The sequence below is a fragment of the Anoplophora glabripennis genome, unplaced genomic scaffold, assembly GCF_000390285.2.
Source record: "Anoplophora glabripennis isolate ALB-LARVAE unplaced genomic scaffold, Agla_2.0 scaffold33, whole genome shotgun sequence".
Taxonomy (NCBI): Eukaryota; Metazoa; Arthropoda; class Insecta; order Coleoptera; family Cerambycidae; genus Anoplophora; species Anoplophora glabripennis.
In genome coordinates this window covers 1,729,715-1,749,705 of record NW_019416463.1, presented here as the reverse complement: position 1 = coordinate 1,749,705, position 19,991 = coordinate 1,729,715, and the positions used below count along the sequence as shown (strand labels likewise).

Here is a 19,991-nt window from a genome sequence, read left to right as displayed (position 1 = left end):
TCCATCGAAAAACAGATAGATAGATTGACAGGTACATATTGGCTTGACAGGGTGTAAAAAACTCGGAAGTGAGTAGGGTTAAAACAATGTCATCGCTTCATATAAACTTTTGTGATACGAACCTTCGTTATGAACCTCTAGAACAGGGGTCGTCAAGTAATTTTAACTGGAGTCCGGATACTTCTGAAAATTTTTAACGAGGTCCAAAAAAACTCATATTCCTTACTAATTTTTTATTTTAATTTGCACCCACAAAATAATACGAAATACAATAGATAGGAATATCTGTATTAAAAAATCAATGGGAGAAATTACATTTGCGGTCTTGAGTCAGTTTTTTTACTAAACTACTAACCATTAAAAAATGATATTGTCATCTATAGAAAATTATTTTTTAAATAATAAGTAATTATACTTTCAAAAAATGTTTGGCGGTCCAGTTTTTTAAAGTCGTTTCAAAATCTTATGAGCTTTGACCTTCATATGCGCAGAAACATAATTCCGACCGTCGCCTAAATTATTCTACGTCCTAAAAACATTACATCTATTATTCACAGTCTATCTCGAGCTCTCGTAGCGTAAACAAGCCTATTACAATTATAATACAATGCCCTATTCTTTATTATTTTAATTTAAGCAATACAAATATATATAACGAACGTTCGCCAGTTGACTTTATTGACGCCTGAGCGCCTTAGTTCATTTCTGGTTGTAATGAGGCACGTGGTCTAATTCTGAGTCAATGTTTTCACAACGTGCTTATTAGAAGAATTATGCGGATACGCCACGACTTTCGCGCATTTCGCGTCTCATGAGATTTTGAAACTACTCTACCTTGCGCGGTCCGGATCTAGACCGCAGTCCTCCAGTTGCCGACCGCTGCTCTAGAGTTAAAAATTTGGAACACTATTTTATTTATAATTTCTAAGCTATGCATTTGAATTTAATACAAATTTAAGTAGTGGTTAATAACACATTGTCCCTCAATGCCAGTGGCGGACTATATCTAATGGCACAACAGGCTTAAAAGGACATTTGGACAAATGCATGGCAAATTATATTTTTGTTTACATTTAGAATTGCAGGCATTCACCTCATGTATTATTCTTGTTAGTTGCACACTTTGTCAGTTCTATTGAATAAATTATTACCTAATTTGCTAAATTATGTAGCAGCTTTCCTCGCTCTTCGAAAATTATCATCACCTTTCCACTTTTTCCGCAGTTGTATTTTAATTAAAATAGAATAAAAAAATCAGACAAAATACCAACAAATTGCTTTGACACCTAACCTGACATTTATATACAAAATTATCTTTTAGCGGAAATGAAAGATGTAGAGCATGTTTATTAAAACAATCAATTTAGAACAAAAATTCACCTTTTTTTTCTAAATTTAGATACCGTCGCATTTAAATGTAGAAAGGGATATTGTGGTCGTAAATTGTGACTTCTATCTTTTCAGACAAGCCTAGTAGTAGAAACCCATCATATACAGGGTGTTTCAGGACTTGTGGTAAAAAACTTGGGAGTGAGCAAATGGGGTTAAACAAAACAAGTACTTCATATACTCTTTTGTCATACGAATACTGTCAGGGTTATTCTTCTGTATTTAGAACAGCATTCCCATAAGTCTATTCATTGGTTTATCCCTTTTTTGCGGCATTAAATATATAAAAAGTAACCCATAGGATTAACATCTGGAAATGGTAACTCCCTCTTTCAATCTATCTATTAGGAAATACGTTATATCTACCTATAGTACGATCGTATTCGATGCAAAGTAGAGCAAAAAATTGTCGGTCTTTTATCAAAGGAAAATCGTGTCATCATTTTTAGGAGGCGTAAGATGAACCGTTTCAAATTTAAAATGAAATTGAATGTAAAATCTGAAATACCGCCGCATACGCACTGTGTTCTGGTACTAGCTGTAGTCGGCCAGGTGCATCGAGTGTACGAAGTGGTCGGTTATACGTCAAATACTAACCTGGCGAGCTTGATCGTAGAGCAGGGAACAATAAACAGTGGCGCGTACAGAGGTGAAATGTAGTACATATGTGGAATTTAAATAACGAATTGGATTTATAATACATTACATTTAAAATAAATAGTTTATGAGAATAAAGGGATTTTTGTAGGAACAGGGTTCCAGACGTGAACTGATCTCTTCATCGCACCCCATTACGATTCTTTTTTTATAAGGAGAACGAAGTTTCAAAGCAAAAACCTTGTATAACAGATATACTATAAATATTTACAGAATGAAAACAAAATATAAATCATATGATTCTATCAAATGAAAACACTAACAACAATTCTCTACCAATCTCAACAAAATAAGTTATTTTTCTATCAAACAAGAAATGTTAACAAATTATAAACAAAATATAAATTCTATGATTTATGTAATGTACGCCGAACTGCATTTTTCTCATCTTCATTTAATAGTAATTTCTTCTTTCCACCCCCTTTTTTAGGTTTCTTAATGTCTCCTTCATTTTTCTTCTCTCTTAAAATTTTGAAAACAGATAATTCGCTTACTCCAGTATGTCTAGAACACATTTCCACCAGACCACTCTTCAGTTTCATGTGATGATCCTTTTCTAAAGGGTTATAGACATTTAATATTTAGATTTTTTGTACCCACAGCAGTACATCCGGCTCGCAAACATCCAGGCACCGCCTCTATTTCTCCATATAATGACAACAGAGCAATAATAATACAAAAAACTTCACTTCACTAGCACAGAAAATATAATAGCATTCACGGTTCACAAACAACAACCCGAAACACACACACAGCACACAAATAAAACACTAAAAACACGTTTGTTACGGAGCACAAGAAATATGATTTCACTCACAAATTCTCAAATAATAGCGCGAAACACACATATAGCCCGAAAGAAATATAATTGAACTTATAACAGTTATAACCTCACAAATATCGCGAGCGAGAAACACGCAGCACCAATACAACCGAAACGAAACTGACCACGCCAGGCTGGCACGCGCGCCGCCGCAAAAAACACAAGACACAAGTCATATGAGGGAGAATGAAGGGAGTAATAAATGTATTGTTGCCCTGCCGCCCAATGTGCGAAGGAGATGCCTTTGTTTTTCATTTTGTCCTTCATAAATATATAACTGTTAATCCATAATGCATAAAGAAATTATTCAATTTCCAAAACCCCCTATAAAATGTGTTGCACTGATTCCCTTGACAGGCAATGATTTATTACTTTGCATCGAATACGATCGTACTATATACAAAGTTGAGTACAGTGGCACAAAATTTAAAGGGAAGGGACATCATCGGGCATTTCTCCCTTTTTGTTTCATACTATTATGCAGATAGTTACATATATACAGGGTCAGAAAGTACCGATGGTCCATCTGCCGTTACGTGAGAGCGATAAAGTAAGACATAGAAATACATGCGATAGAGAAGGATGGCTATAATGAAGGCGTCTCATAGTCACCGCCCGTTTCGCCCTTCCACAAATAAGATCCAGTTCTTGTTTGTGGAAGGGCGAAACGGATTTCTATGACTTACTTTATCGCTCTTACATAACGGCAGATAGACCATCGGTACTTTCTGACCCTGTATTCTTATAATGTACAGAATGCAGTTACAAAATGGAAACGGTCTTGTCACTTTTTGTTTGAATAAAATCACATAAAAGAGAACCCGACCTTAAGCCAACCCTGTATCACATTGCAGTCACCCTAACATTTTCGATCTCTGGTTATCAGAAGCCAGGCCATATGTATGTTTGCTATGTATATTAACAGTATATTCTGCCATTATTATAATTAAAATAAATAATGAAGATGAAACCTGTTTTATTGTAAAATAACATATTACGTGACGGCATCCTGCGTGACAAATTGTATTGTGGACTAAATATGTTTTTCTAACTTTATACAATACGTATAGATACAACAAGAGACGGAAATCGATTATGATTGCTAAAGTGTTATGAAATTACAGTTTAGATTGTCTTTTTCAGCCCTTGATACATATTTATCTGGTAGTGATTAGCAACAGTTTGGTTAACATTTCTATCCCATTATTTGTTACATTATCTCTCCCACTATACAGAAAATGGCAAAGGCGCCCATATAAAATGGCGAATTTCTCATAAACTGCTAGTTGTATCGAATTCAAAGACGAGTGTATTTTCGCTGATTAATTTGAGGAACTTATATTTAATATTCCAATTTTCAAGGTGTTAACCTATTTCAAACAAATTCAGAAAGTGCTTTCTAAAAAATCTCAAAAAGTCAAACAATGCTATTTGATACTAGAAGTCTAGGTGTGCGAAACGTATTTAACCACTCAGGCAAGATCTCTAACTAGCTACAAAGTAGGTACCGGTACAAGGTGAAGGTATAACGGGTGTAAAATAGGATAATAATGTCCCAGATCGAACGACATATTTATTATGTAATTGACAATCACACTAGAATAGCAACTTGTTAAAAAGTACATTCAAATGCATTAATTTCACCATCGAAATGTCAAATTTGACACATGAACGAAATACTGAAATATTTGTTTTTGTTTTCAGGTATGAGGATCCTGGTGATGTTGCTGTTAGATACACTGCCCATGCTGGGCAACGTCCTGTTGCTTTGCTTTTTCGTGTTTTTTATTTTTGGTATAGTGGGGGTGCAGTTGTGGCAGGGGGTGTTAAGACAGCGGTGCGTGTTTAACCCAAAGCTCTATCCAGACGTGGAATGGCCTTCGTAAGTATCCAACAGATTTTTTTTGTGATTGGTGTCTTTTTCAGTTAGATGTGGTTTGGACATGTAAAAGTTGTTAATTCCTGATTTCATGTTAGAACTGAGACTGTGAGATTTGATAACTGTTATTTAGTCATACTCAAAAACTGTGACCACCGGATAGTTTTTAATTATAGAAATAATTCACATTTTCCATTATTTTCACTAAACTTTCCATTTTAAATTTAAACCAAATTAAAACTAATATCGAATTCGCAAAGTTGTTTCTTTCAATATTTTGGTTCAAAACTTAGTTTCTATAAAACTATTCAAATACTAAAGAGAAAATTAAATTAATAGATACAAACACTTCAGCCAACATGAAATCAAGGAAGATGTTTTTAAATTTTATTCCCAGTTGATAATATGCAAGAGAGCACAGTAAGGGGTAGAACACAAAAAAAGACCACCCACGTGCTTTCAATTTTTTTGTCAATAGCAGAACATTCCCAGTCCCATTACATACCACCAGTCCATTTTTAGACACCCCACATTTACTTGGATCTTCCCCGCCATTTTGATATCGAAACAGGCATGTCGTTTGCATTTTTAATTTTTTTGAATAATGGTTTTGAAGCCCTAACGCCCCCGTTTCATGGAAATTAACCCCCAACTTAACATTTCGGTTTGATGGTTTTGCTTCCACAGAGTCATCAAAAAATAAAACAGAAATATAAGGCGTATAAAAATTGAAGAAAGAATATCTAAATATACCTATATTAAATATCAATACAAAATATAAATAAAGTAAAAAAAATCTAAATCTTAATGACGTCCACATGTATATTTTTTTACATTAAGTAAGGAAAATGTGATACCGTGTATATTTCCCATTTATTTACTGATGGTTCTGTAGATCCATAGTGGAGAATGTACAACAAATAATGTAGGACACTGAGGGCACATTCATAAATCATTTGTTATTGTAATCCTGGTATTGAAAAGTCAATTTATGTAAAACGGTTTTCCGTGACATGTGGAATATGTGGCAATTGCACAGGTGGGAAATTAGATAGCCATACATTTGGGTGCAAATTTAACAATTTAAAAGCTACCAGTTGCATAATTACCGAAATTATCTGAAAATGTTCTAAATGACAGAAATTTATCCAGTGTAATGAAAAAATTGCAGTATTGTACGAGTTTATTTTAGTTCACGTTTGTATAGATATGGATGTCACAATTGAAATATATTGTAATACATTTTTGTTACAAAATCCGTGATTTCAGTTTCCATTCTGACTGCTAGAAACATAGAATTTTAATGATTTGGATTTGTAATCATTAGGGTGGCTCAAAAAAAAACGAATATTTTTTTTCGTGTCTCTTGTGAAAACATGTTAGTTTGTCATGTTTTCAAATTTTTTTCGAGGTCGCTTTAGAAGTGTTTCGTGATTTATTTCTATTCTTTTGTTCATCAAATTCAAAAAAAAAAAAATATTAGTTCGTTGATATTTATTTTTTTTAGAGGTGGCTCGAAAACATTTTAGGTACACTACTTTGAAAGTTAAAATAATTATGAGTGACCTTTAGAAATTAAAATATCGATTTGAAATTTTCAAAATCGATATTTTTTTCAACCTAGAAAATGATAAAATAAGGAGAAAAAAAATTTTGGAAATTTTTAAAAATCTTGAGCGACCTCTAAAAAAATAATTTTTTTTAACAGATTTTTTGAGGTGGCTGTTAAAACATGATAAACTAACATATTTTCACAAGAGACACGAAATAAAATATATTTTTTTTGGGTCACCCTAGTAATCATATATACAGGGCGTTTTGTAAAATTATACCATACATTCAGGAACTGGTAGAATATAAAAATATAAATTTTTTTTCCAGTGGACAGTGGACAGTGGAATCAAATATGATTTTTTTAAATCAAATTTTAGCTAATTATAATACTGTATTATAAATATTGAACTTAAATACAAATAATTATTCGAAGATTTTTTTGAAATCCGTTATTTGTTTTCGTCAATATTTTAGGTATCGCTAACTACGATCTTTCTCAGCGACATTTTAGAATACAATTTTTTGAGATTAAGCGTTGTAGTTTATTTTAAGAAATAGGGTACTTTTGTTCTAACTGTTGATTTGAGAAAAAGGCACTGTAAATTACATTCTGTTGAAATAAGAAATTTTATTAATCTTTTCATTCGCTAAATGGAGAATTATTATTTAGAAAACTTCGAAGTTTGACAGGAGTTTCAGGGAAAAAATTACATTACCAAGAGACTAAAATACCAAAAAAAAAAATTGAAGAAACCAGTGGGGTCTCCACTTTTCCAAAAGTTCCTGCAGCCACGTCCTTGGTGGTATATTAAAATTTTAATTTCAAAAATTGACTTCAACTGAGTTTAAATGTCTCAAATATGAAAATTTTGAGATAAAGAAATCAAGTTTTAAAATTATAAGCTATATGAATTAAAATACGTTTGCATGAAATTTTGTCCTAAAATGATCTAAGAAATCAACTCCTTTGATGTTTTAAGTTTTTTAGGAAACACCCGCTGCCAATATACTTTGGTTGTTTTTGACCAACGACATTTTTCCCGAAAACGCACCATTTGCAGCAATTTTAACACGACCATTTTCTTTAAGTAAAATTAAATTTTACATTCTGTCAAATTCTAGCGATATCTACAAGATAGTCGAAAACTCATAATAATGACTGATGAAATAATTTAGTAGGTATTCTCAAAAGCATGTTTTTACCAAATTTCAATGTAATATATTGTTTATCGAAAGAGGTATGTCTAGAATAGCCCTAGCACTTTGTATTTAGAAAAAAAATACAATAAGGTCAGGGTCCGTAGGGGAAACAATGTATGGCACCTTTTTTCAAAACACCTAGAATACAATATAATTTTTTTTACGATATTGACTATATTTTCGATACAGAGGAATAGCGGCTCTTCCATATAACTTTGATTTTTTTGGAAACCAATTTTCACTTAGAAGCAGATATGTAGGTACGTAGACAATTTGTCATTGCTGCTATTTGTGATATTGAGATACAAATTACCAAATTTCATCAACTAATCAGGAAGCACCAATTACTCAGAAATGCCAATAAAATTTCATTATGACAGTTGCTTATACTCACTCTTGATTACACGAATATCAATACGAATCTATTTAAAAAACTGAAAGACATTTGGTATATGGCTTTCTAATAGTTTTTTTAACTCTTGTGCTACTTTAAAAACTTGACAGACGTGAGAGAATAACACTGAATTTCCACTATAATGGAGCACAAAATATTTAACAATTCTCTTCATTACAGCAACCGATCTGCATCGAAGTAATATCCTTACGAAATTTTATAACGTGCCTCCGAAGTTTTCAAGTAACTGAGAAATATTAAAACTTGTAACAAGTTCTGAAATTCTTTTTAAAAAATTTCAAACTCTTCCTCGTCGACGACTTTGTTTCTATTTACGTGAAAGTTTTCAGAACTTCTTAAATTTCATATCGAAGTTCTACGGCAAGCTCTGAAAATGTCTCTATTCTCCATATTTAAAATATGTGGATGTTGAGGTACGGTAGGGGGGTGATTTTTTATTTTAAAAAGTTTAGGTTTTAGGTATTTTTATTTAAAAATAATAATAATTTATTATTATTACTGAGCTAGAAGATGTCAAAGTTGGTAAAGAATTATATTTTTTTAAATCTAGGTCCTATCAAAAAGTGTAACATAAAATTTTGATAGTGATTCTCCTTGTGAGATCCTTAAAAGTATATTAGAAGGTGACTACACTTTTTGTCTTTATTGATGAAATTACAGCCTCTTCACTAAGGCTTGCTGTACATCCATATGACACATACAAACATCCGTAGTGCAGATTTACTGCAACGGCCGATTTGATTTGTTTACAAAAAATCCTAATGCAAAATTGTTTAAACACCCTTTAAAGTTGTATTTATATTTATTACCTCTATGAGCAAAGGTAAAGCGATTTTCTTTTATTTCCTTTACCAAATAAATAAGAGTATAAAAATAAAACTAATAATACACCGCCGCTTCCACCACACAAATCTTAAAGTTTAACTAATATATCAGGTTTACAAATGGTGAATTTTAATAATAATACTGAGACTCAATAATGGTATTCCTTATGCGATTCGTGTTGTACATTTCCACTATGGCATTGCCCAGTTTGAATGGCGTGGCTTTGGTTTGTTCCAGGGAATTGCCGGAACAGTACGTTGTACGCGTGCCTTATACGTAAGATCACTTGCTGGCGGCTTGTTTGTGTGCTTCTCAGTGCGTGTAATGTGACATCTACCTCTACACCTATCTCACTCTCACTACTTCTCCTGGTATTCTTTAAGGTGTCTGCCAGATAAACAAGAAAAAATATATATGCCTAAATCGGAAAAATATACAAAATAACACATGTATACCTAGTAGGCGATGCAATACTTGATAATTTTACAAAAACCGGGTCAAATATTGGCACTTTGTGTGCAAAAAATTTTGTCATACGAGCCTTCGTAATTCATAATTTAATAAATAAATGGGGGCGTGTTCGAAAAAACGCTCCTTTACACTTCACGGTCATTGATGGCAATTTAAATGGCAATAATTATTTAGCACTGCTGCAAAATAATGTCGTGCGAACTTTGACAAACTTACGAGTATGTCCTCATCCAGCAAACCCACAAGTTTCAGAGAATATGATATGATTTCAGCAAGATGGAGCACCGCCCCCCCATTACCAAATCAATGTCCGGCAGTGTCTCAACCGAATATTTCTAAATCGGTGGATAGGGAGGCGAGGATCGATGGAATGGCCAGCACGATCTCCTGATCTGACACCATTAGACTTTTTCTTATGGGAATATGTCAAAAGTATTGTATACAAAACTAAACTCCTCGACTTCGCTGATTTAAGAAGACGATTAAGGCTTGCGGTTTAGATCGGTCACTCCTGAGATGTTGAGTAACGTTAGAAGAAATTTCTATTTAAGATTAGGATGTTGCCAAGATGTTCGCGGCGAGCATTTTGAATATCTCCTACATTGACATTAATGTTTTTTTTTTGCTTTTTTACATTATCAATAAATAAACAATATTACTTATTAGTTTTTGAGTGTTGTAGTAAATTTCTGTAATCAAATATATTTTTTTTAATGTTTATTTTTGCAATAAATCTGAAAACAGTTGAAGATAGGCATAGGACATTGTTCATGAAATACGTCTAGAATTTTTTGAAGAATCCAAAATTTGAATATACAGGGGGTTGTATTTAAAATAAGAAAGTTGGTATTTGCCACTATTACATAACACCCTGTATAAAAAGTTTTTGTTGAAAAAAATGCCCGACTAAAAATACCAATCGACGTGTCAGGGCGTTTTTTCGAACACGCCCCCATTTATTTATTATTGAATTTATTCCATTCGGCTGATACACAATGTTTACAATTTACCTCAAGGCCTGGGATACTCTGTATATGGAAATCGATTATAATGAACTATGAAGCCAAAATTGAAAAGAGCAATAGGAGTAAATGAAGCTCTATTTAAATGTTGTATACACATAAAGTTCAGAAAATAAAGTAGATAAATAGCATTTTTTTTATTTATCATATTTCACTAGAGTTCATCAAAATAATATTAAGTCGGAATGATGACGGCTTTGCTGGAAACTTCTTAATTAAAAATTTTCATACACTTATGTCAGCAATTCTCTCAAGCTTAATATAATGCGTGTTCTTCAAATGTTCCTCGTGATTTCTGTCTGTGGAGACTTATGAAATCTTTGGCATATATGTTCAGACGGTTGAATAATGAAAGACTTGAACTCGAAGGAATTTTGTTACCGCGCTGATTCGTGACGTCATTTAGTGCGAATGAGGAATAATAGGGACGGCATTAAAGAAATTATTTTTTTGCAGTTAAAATTAAATTTTCATGCAAACTGCCTATTGTTTGACTATCGGAATCATAGATTCGACTGCTACTAAAATAGGTTTAATGCCTTAACTTCCACCAACTACGTCACCCGATGCATCTGCACAAAAAAGGCAAATAATTAAAAAAATATATAAATAAATGACCAACGACTCTATTTCAGTAACAAGTAAGACTGAAATAACTATTAGAAACTGAGATTGTTTAACAAACAATTAATTCGAAATTCCGAATATGTTTGCAAGCTGACAGTATCGCTTTGTGAAATTACACTAACAACGGTGCTGTTGAATTCGAAATACAGCAACAGCTCTCCGAATAGTTCGTCGAATTCCTGCAACTTTGCAGCTACACATAAATTCATATCGTTTATGGAATATTAATTTTCAATTTCTAGGTAAAATAGCAACCGCTCTGCGGGAATTTCTAATTAATTTTCATAGGCCAGTAACTGCAGAATTACTGCTAGGAATTAATAATCCACGTAGTACATAAACTCCACTGAAAACTTTGAATACTTCTGTTTCTAATAGTGAAAGGAAGGGTACAGGTACGGTAGTACATTTTAAGATATTTATGTACATATACCTAATATTAAATCATTTCCATGTTTTTTGGAAAGGTTAATTTAATTTCAACTCCATCTTAGCAAATTTCGCAAGGTCTTATTTGTATTTCAGATTAGAACAGTAAAATATTAAATTTTAAAATTTTTCCATTCACATTCGGAAAACTCAATTACATAAGAAAGCGCAAATTCAGAAAATATCATTTATATTCACAAATTTCACTTTGACTACATAGTTGAATGATGTCATATTTCATAGAATAATAATAAACTACCCTGTTTCAGAACTCATTTAAAAACTTTTTCGTGAACTACTTTGCACGAATCCTAAAACACATTGGAAACCCTGAAAGTTAAATGAGTATGAAACATTCTAATACAAATAATCTAACTGAAATACAACTTACATTTTTTAAAGTAAAACTGACTATTCTGAAACGTACAGGGTATTACAAAAACTTAGAACAAACCATTAACCAGAATTTCTGTGCGTGGAAATAATGCAATTTTTTACATACACTAGTGGAAAAAATTAAGGGATCAAAAAAAATCTAAATTTTCGGCGATTTTTCAAATGGCTGTATCTTTGATAAAAATGGTCGTATTGGAGTAAAAAAAAAGCAATTTGAAGCTTGAACTTTCTAATTTTTGGATCTTGCAAAAAAAAAAAATTTCAAGTAACACGTATCCCGCAATCTTAATGAACAAAAAATTATTTTTCGAAATATTTTTCGATCTTATCTTTGGTGTACGGACCTGAACAATTTTTTTTCATGTCCGTACACCAAATATAAGATCGAAAAAATTTTGAAAAATTTTTTTTTCATGATATTCATTACGATTGCGCGATACGTGTTACATGAAAATTTTTTTTTTGCAAGATCCAAAAATTAGAAACTTCAAGCTTCAAATTGCTTTTTTTTACTCCAATACGACCATTTTTATCAAAGATTTGATTTGAAAAATCGCCGAAAATTTAGATTTTTTTTTGATCCCTTAATTTTTTCCATTAGTTTATATTTAGGCGCAATTTTAAGATCAAGCACAAGGGTGTCCACGTTAAAATTAAAAAAAAAGATTTTGATTAGTAACACCCTTGTCTTTTAATATATTCAATTGAAATTTTAGTCTTTCGTTTTATATTGCACATTTTTTAAATAATTTTGGTTAAAAAATCGGACGAAGGAAAGGAGATTGTAGTCATAAAATTCCCGAACTTTTCCTAATGCACGCCTATGGTTTTAAGCTATTGTATTTTAAACCCATGGTTCATTTCCTTGGTTCTTTTCAATGTTATAAAATTTTTATTTCGGGGCTGAAATTCAAATTACTTATATTTTTGTAAACAAAAATAACATCTGAAATATACTGTCGTATTCCGTAATTTTGACATTGTTTAATAGCAAAACGAATCAATTTTAACTTTATACAGTTGCCTATTTAACGTTTCCAAAGAATTAATTCATTGGAATATTAATACAATATCAGTTACCTGAAATATATTTTCATTGTTTGGCTTTATAGTTTTTTGTAATCAATTCTTACAGTTCTGTTGGTTACTAATTAATTTTTCAATTATGAAATTTTCTGTTAAATACAATTCCTGCAATGCAAATTTGTAAATTACTGAGGTATAATTTTCACTCATGAAAGCTTAAATAATAAAACAAAAGCATGGTTCCGTTGTGTATTCACATCAAGGGTTTCTTACCGTCTTTACTAAACAGTTTTCTACGAAAATTGTATGGTCCCTTGAAGGCCATAAAATTCATGTTTCGAAAAAATCAGCTGAGCATCGCACATGTGAATTTGTTTCCGATATCAACAAATTGCATCGCCATCCCAGACATTTCACAACATTCCCCATTATACAATCAAAATATATAAACAACCTGCATCAACTACAATACTAAATGACAACAAGAGCACTTTTCTTGCGTAGATCGCAGACATCGTGGAATGATGAATGAATCTTGCATGCTCTAAAATCGATCCACCTGAAAGCTCTCCAGCGCGACCCGCTAGGCTGAAATACTGAACGAGCTCTCTTTCACTTGTTGCTGCCCACATGACCGCCAATTGTTTTATTTCCTCCGCGCCCGGGCAATTTGTAACGGCGGTTCTTGTCCATATTTCAGGGTTTTCGCCCTCTAACTGATTGGCTGTCGGGAGGGACGGCGCAAATGGGGACGCAATCTATCTCGGACGGAAGCAACGCGAGGGCCGATCTACTCGTTAGTTTTTGCGGATACTTAAAGCTATTTGCGGACGAATAGCAATTGTTTATTGAGTCCGAGGGACAAGCAAACCGGTTATTTTTAAAGGTGTGTTACTTTGAGATAATTGAACAAAATTGGCCGTCAATTTTTCCGAGAATGTGATTATATTGTATTAAATTCAGCAAATCGTTACCATTACCTAGCAACAGGCAAATAAATATAGCTATAAAGTCACGTCCGTGAGTTATAATTGAGCCTAGAGGGCGATAAAGTTGCACTTATCTTATGATATAACATTAACGCCATAACTGTTCATTAAGTCCGAGCATAGAGAAAATTAGCCCAGTTTATATATCTCCATATTTTTAATGGTGGCTCTGAGATAATTGATCAAAATTTGCTCTAAATTTGTCCCAAAATGTTGCTTTATTATATCAAATAAAACAAGTAGTATTGTCTTGCAACAGGTAAATAAAAACGTCTATAAAGTCTCGTTGTCGCCCGTAAGTCACAGTAGAACTAGGACAGCGATAAAGTTGTACTTAACACCCAGTAAACTTTAACGACTCAACGATAAGCAAATGAGTCCTGTTGATTTACTTTGTTATTTTTAAAGTTATCACTTTGGAATAATTAAACAAAATCGTGTGCTAATTTGCCCCACAATGTGGCAACATGCAAACAAAGACAACTTTAACGTAACTTTATCGCTCGTAAGTCACAATGGGCAATAAAGTTGCATTTAACGTTAATTGAAAAAGTACTTTAAAGCCCCAATTGCTCATTAAGTCCGAACTGTCACTTTAAGATAACTGAACAAAGGCAGTTACAAAGTCGTCCCTGAGCTATAATAGAGGCGGTTAAGTTGCACTTAATATTGAAAAATTGTATGATAAAGTACACTTTAACGCCTTACGTGTTCACTATCACCGAACTTTAGCTAAATTAGCCTCATCAATTTATCTCGTTATTTTTAAATCACTATGGGACAATTAAATAAAATTGTTTGCTCATAATATAGCAACAGGCAAATAAAGACAATTATAAAGCGACTTTTTTGCTAATGAATCATAACTGAGCTCGAGAGCTATAAACTTAACGCTGGGAATATTTATAAAGTAACTTATCCGACTTATTTGTCTATTAAGCTCAGGCGATAATTAGCCCCGACCCAATTTGCCCCAGAAAGTGGTTAGCATTAAGCTAATAAAGACAACTACGAAGTCACTTTATCTACCCTATGGTAGAACCAGGAGAGGGACTAAACTTCACTTAACGCCCATACAGCTTATGATAAAGTGCACTTAACGCCATGAGAACGTATCTACAATACAAAGCCAAAATTTGAGGAACTCACAATACTTTTTAAAAGTACGGTTAATTTCACGGTTTGCTCAACAATTACGCAAGATAAAGTCATTGCAAAATCCTTTATACTTTTTTGCAGCATTGCGAAAATACGCAGTTCATTATTAAATTTAAAGGTGTTTCTAAAGCTTTTAATAATTTTTGGTTATTCTACTCATACTTCCAACATTCAACCAGATTTTAAAAAATCGAGCTACAAAAGTTACGAAAAGTTTGGCAGTTTTAAAATAGTTTTAAATTTCTGTTCAGTATTTCAGCTTTCTTAACAACTTGTGTATGACTATGTATATGGGGTGTTTGGTAAATTTGAAGAAATATTTGTGTGCAGAAAATAAATAAAAATTAAAAATTATGTACCTTATGAATACATGGATTAAAAATGTCGTTTCGAATAAAATGTTGTGTATCAATAAAAATAATTAATATCAGTTTCTACTTTTGATCCAATATTTATAAGGACATTTCTTAACGCACATTTGCATGTACGTCCAAATTGAACACCCTGTAATTGACCAATTTGACCACTCCTACGGTTTTCTCATATTTCATTCCTACCTGTACATTTACTCTACTATTTTCATTTGCACAATTTAGAAGTTTCCGTTATATGTTTAGATTAAGTGTTCACATGCAATACAACAGACACGACGGTAATGACACAGTCACTTGATCTTTATCTTTTCCTTTCCTTTGTTTCTCGTTCCATGTTATTCTTTACCACGCTAATGGTATTGTTTTTTTGAATATTTCTTCAGCTAATGTAACACTACGTAATTTGGTATTTATACAACTGTTTATGAAAAACTGAGTTAGTTTTTATATATATTATATTTTTATATTAAATCAGTAGGCACAAGGAGAACTAAAAAAGTTCATATGAATAAACTTAAGCTAGAAACTGAGCCTTTTTGAGATATAAAGGTGTTTTAAGTAGAATATTTTTTGTTTCAAACTCTTTCAAATTAAATAGGTACTGTACCAAAACACAATTTCATATTTAATACGTAATTAGTCTTCCTTTTCGAAAAATTAACAAAGTTCCAAATAAAAATAAACATCAAAAATCATTTTTATATTAACCGAAACACTTTCTATTTCAAAAAAATGTATTTAAGGTGGTAATTTTTCTCTTTAAATATTTCTTTTATGTTACACATCACCTTGTATATACTAATAGCTCGTTTATATTTTAAAACTGATTTATTCAGTTTATGGTTAAAGTTTTCAAAGTTATTCAGAGATTTTTAAAAATACTGGCAAGCTTAAATTTACAAAAATGTGCAAAATGTTACAGGGTGTTTATTTAAACTGTATTACTACAAATTGTAGTATGGAAGCTATGATATCAGTTTTACTGCAGTGCAATAATTTTTTTTACGTCGGCCTAACTGCGTTGGTAAAGCACTGACACCAAAAGAATCCCCACTTCCTCATAGGATAGGAATCTTTTACTTGCCTAAAATTGCTTAGAAAGGCCCACTAAAAACCTTTACTGTATGGTCACTTATCGAAATATAAAAACCGATCAACATTGCTTACCTTTTTCCTAATACAATCGTGAAATTTTAGCTATCTGTTTTTACAGTGTTTCAAAAAACTATAGGTTAAATATAGCACTTTCTAAGTAAAGCTTCCAAATTTCTTGGATTTATAAATCACCGTGTACAAATGATTATCCCAGGTTTCATCGTTCTACATAAATCGTCTTAGTAGGTATATCACAAAATGTGATTTTTTCTAATTCCCAACTAATTTAATAAACATAATTCGCCAGATGACAAGTTTCTAGGAAGTTTTATATTTTTCCAAGTAGAATATCTCTTTTATTACATCCCCTTAATACAACGTCTTCACTTTAGCCATAAACCTAACTTATCTAAGAAACTAAATAGTCGACATGAAAGTCGAACGAACTTCATGACCCAGTTTCATTTGTTGACCTACCACCGAGCCAACTCGAAGGTCTTGTTTGGATAGGGGCTGTATATTTGCGCAGGGCCATAAATTATTCTTGTGATCGACGTTTAATTTAAACTATCCCATATATAAGGATGTTTTAATAACCCATTAGGCTTAGGCACGAGGGAGCTGTCAAGGCAGATGCGGGTTGATAAACTCCGTATAAGCCGCGGCGAACAAAAAGCAGTTCGTTAGAGTGGAAAGCGTAAGGCTAGAATTTCGTTCGGAGGATTATTATCTATGTAGCTGGGTGGAGTGATAGTTATCAAATGTGTTGAAGAGAATATAGATCGTTAAACTATATAAATACGTTTCTACAAGCTATATGACAAAATTTGACAGACGGTAGCTACGTTAATTCAAAACATGTTTTCTTATATGAACATAAGTCAGATTCGTTTTTATTTAAATACATATAATTTCATATTTCAAAGTAGCCTGATAAGTAAAAATGATGGCTGCTATAACAATAATTATTATTTGTGTTTAAAATTTAAACATTATTAACCTTTATTAACCAAATAAATAAATCTTAAGACTATATAAAAAATGTCCAAAATTCTTGAATTTCTGAATTCTTTCAAGTAACTGCTGACGGGTAGAGATTTCAACATGGTAGACAAGCTGCTTCATTTCTCCCTATAAATAAAATTCCAAAGAATAAACGATCATGTAAAACATGGCAGTAAATTATTGTTGAAAATGCTACCCCAAACATTTACACTGAAACTTTGCTGAAATCGTCTTGATCTAATTGCATGCGGATTTTGTAACGCCCAGATATGTTCATTATGATTATTATTTATACCGGCTCTAGTAGTAACAAGCTTCATCAGACCACATGACAAGAGAAATGAAACTATCATTTTGTGCACATTGTTGAAGTAACTTTAATTGCGATTATTACAATTAAGCAAAGGAATGAAACAAAAGTTCACTCACTCATTGTAAAAATTTACCTAAATTATTTTTTCAAACAAATATATTTCCACAAAGGTTGTAAATGTGGTCATACTACAATACGCCTGTAATCTGTTTTTGCAGTGCAAATATCACTCATGTTTTCTCTTAGTAACGGAGTAATCTTCTCCTCAATCAAAACCTTCACACTCCCCACCATCGTCAAGCTAATGATTCAACCTTTTGTAAGATTCGTACTAAACGAATTCAACTTATATCACTGAAGACACCTCATCTAAAAGTTTTCCTGGTTCCTGGTCCACAGCGGTTTGTAGTCTGTGTAGTCTCTCTAGTTCTTGATATAACGGACGTCGTTGATCTGGGGTTTAGAGCATTGGGACCAGCAGTTGTTGCAACTGCATTGAAGATAACATTTGTGGGAAAATCGTAATATTGCAGAGACGAATTCCGCTGATCTTGAAACATCCGTCTTACGATTACATCAGTCTTACAAATGTTCAAAATGTCCTATGTGCACAGCAATGCGAAATTAATGGATATTGATTTAATTTATGGCGATGCAAGAGGAAATGCATTAGCGCTTGTATGCAGAACGTGCTCAAATGCATCCCTGTCATGTACGCCGTGTCTAAGCATTAGTACCAGCAGATTATCCGTTACGGGTTAGATTTTGTAAGTGGCTGTTACAATAAAATATATGATTTACATTTGCACATTTGTTTACGCGAGATAGTAGAAATAATGTTCATAACACTTAATCGGTTGTACACTAAGCCCTTGATGTAGAAAATTCTTAAGCAGTAAAAGTTGCCATTGTTACAATTGCATATCACAATTTTATTTAACAAGTTCGTACTTGCTAGCCTAGGCACTGATTTCTTAATGTTTACAGAAGCAATGGGTGTTAAAGAACTATAATTTCAGTCAGTTGTTACTTTTTATAGTCTATAGCGAAAGTATCGGTAAGGAAGTTATTAAAAATTTTATGAACACTTAGATTTAATGGCTGCAACTGTGAAATATTCAAAGTTTACCCGTGATAAATTTGAATTATAAAGCAATTATATTATCGAACAGAGCATATTCGGGTTCTATCGAAAGCAATACGATTCGTTTTCTTCTCACAGAAATACGATTTATTTTTATACCAAATGAAGAGCACCAAAATAACAGCTGACAAATAGTAGCTTCACTGACCATCTTATACCTAGCGAACAACTGGCAACCCTGAATATATTTTTCATTTTTTTTCTTGTCACGAAACGGGTAAATCTTTCTGTTGTAGGGTTTGCTGTAAAACCTTCTTTTACGATTGTACTTAAGATACCCAGGCCATCTACCAACTGTATCGTAATTTTTCCGAGACCTCATATAAAGTTTATTAGGCTATAAAGTAGTAACATATTAGAAACACTGCCAGTGTCACGAAACGTATTAAGGCAGCCAAGTGAATCATTTTTACGATAATATATCAGTCGTAGACCTGTATAACTACCATTATTCATAATTTTCTTTCAGCGCATCGACCTACAGCGTTATATAAGAAAAGGTTCTGCAGATATCTCGTAAAAAATAGGGTTATTTACACTTTGCCTAAAGGTATTTCTGAAAATATCAGCATATATTTTGTAACCTGAGGGGTTATTTCTTTATTTATCTATCTCCCGTTATGATCAGTATCATAACGATATTAACTTGCAAAAGACCTTCTCGAAAGGGAGTTTATAATTATCATCTAAACTTTAATGAATACGTTAGAAATGTTGTACGTTCAGAGAATGAATTTCAGACATTTACCGTACGTCGCTCACGTAGAGTATAATCCAGGTGTTGGTTATACAGGATGTTCCATTCTCACTCGATGAACACTTAATTTGGAAGAGCAAGAAAACACCAAAACTTAGAGGATGGTTTTTAATAACAATGAAACAAAACAAACAAAATAACGAAGACACAACGGATTCGAACAAACATTATTAATTAGTTTACATGTAACACCGTAATCCGAGATTCAGGGAACCCAACGCAAATTCATAGTAAAATTTGGAAAGACTTTATCCATTATTAAATTAACCTGAGACTCTAAAATTAAAAAAACTGTCCAGTGTGGAACCCAAGGAGAAACTGTCTTTTTTTCTGAGATCTCTCTTGAATTCGACACCTCTCTCCGACACGGGTACAGAAGTTTCGGTTCTTATATTATTGGCGGTCTCCCTAAATATCGGGCGTTGAACTGGTTTAATGCTAAT

At 32.6% G+C, this 19,991-nt stretch overlaps 1 protein-coding gene across 1 annotated transcript in view; it reads left to right on the top strand.

Moving 5' to 3' along the window:
- The window catches only part of LOC108912687 (voltage-dependent T-type calcium channel subunit alpha-1H), a 183,367-nt gene that overhangs the window by 50,163 nt on the left and 113,213 nt on the right, over positions 1–19,991 (top strand). The window contains exons 3-4 of the mRNA XM_023454612.1: positions 4,574–4,710; positions 5,593–5,606. Coding sequence (XP_023310380.1) covers positions 4,574–4,710; positions 5,593–5,606 — 151 coding nt within the window. The remainder of the gene's footprint in view (positions 1–4,573; positions 4,711–5,592; positions 5,607–19,991) is intronic.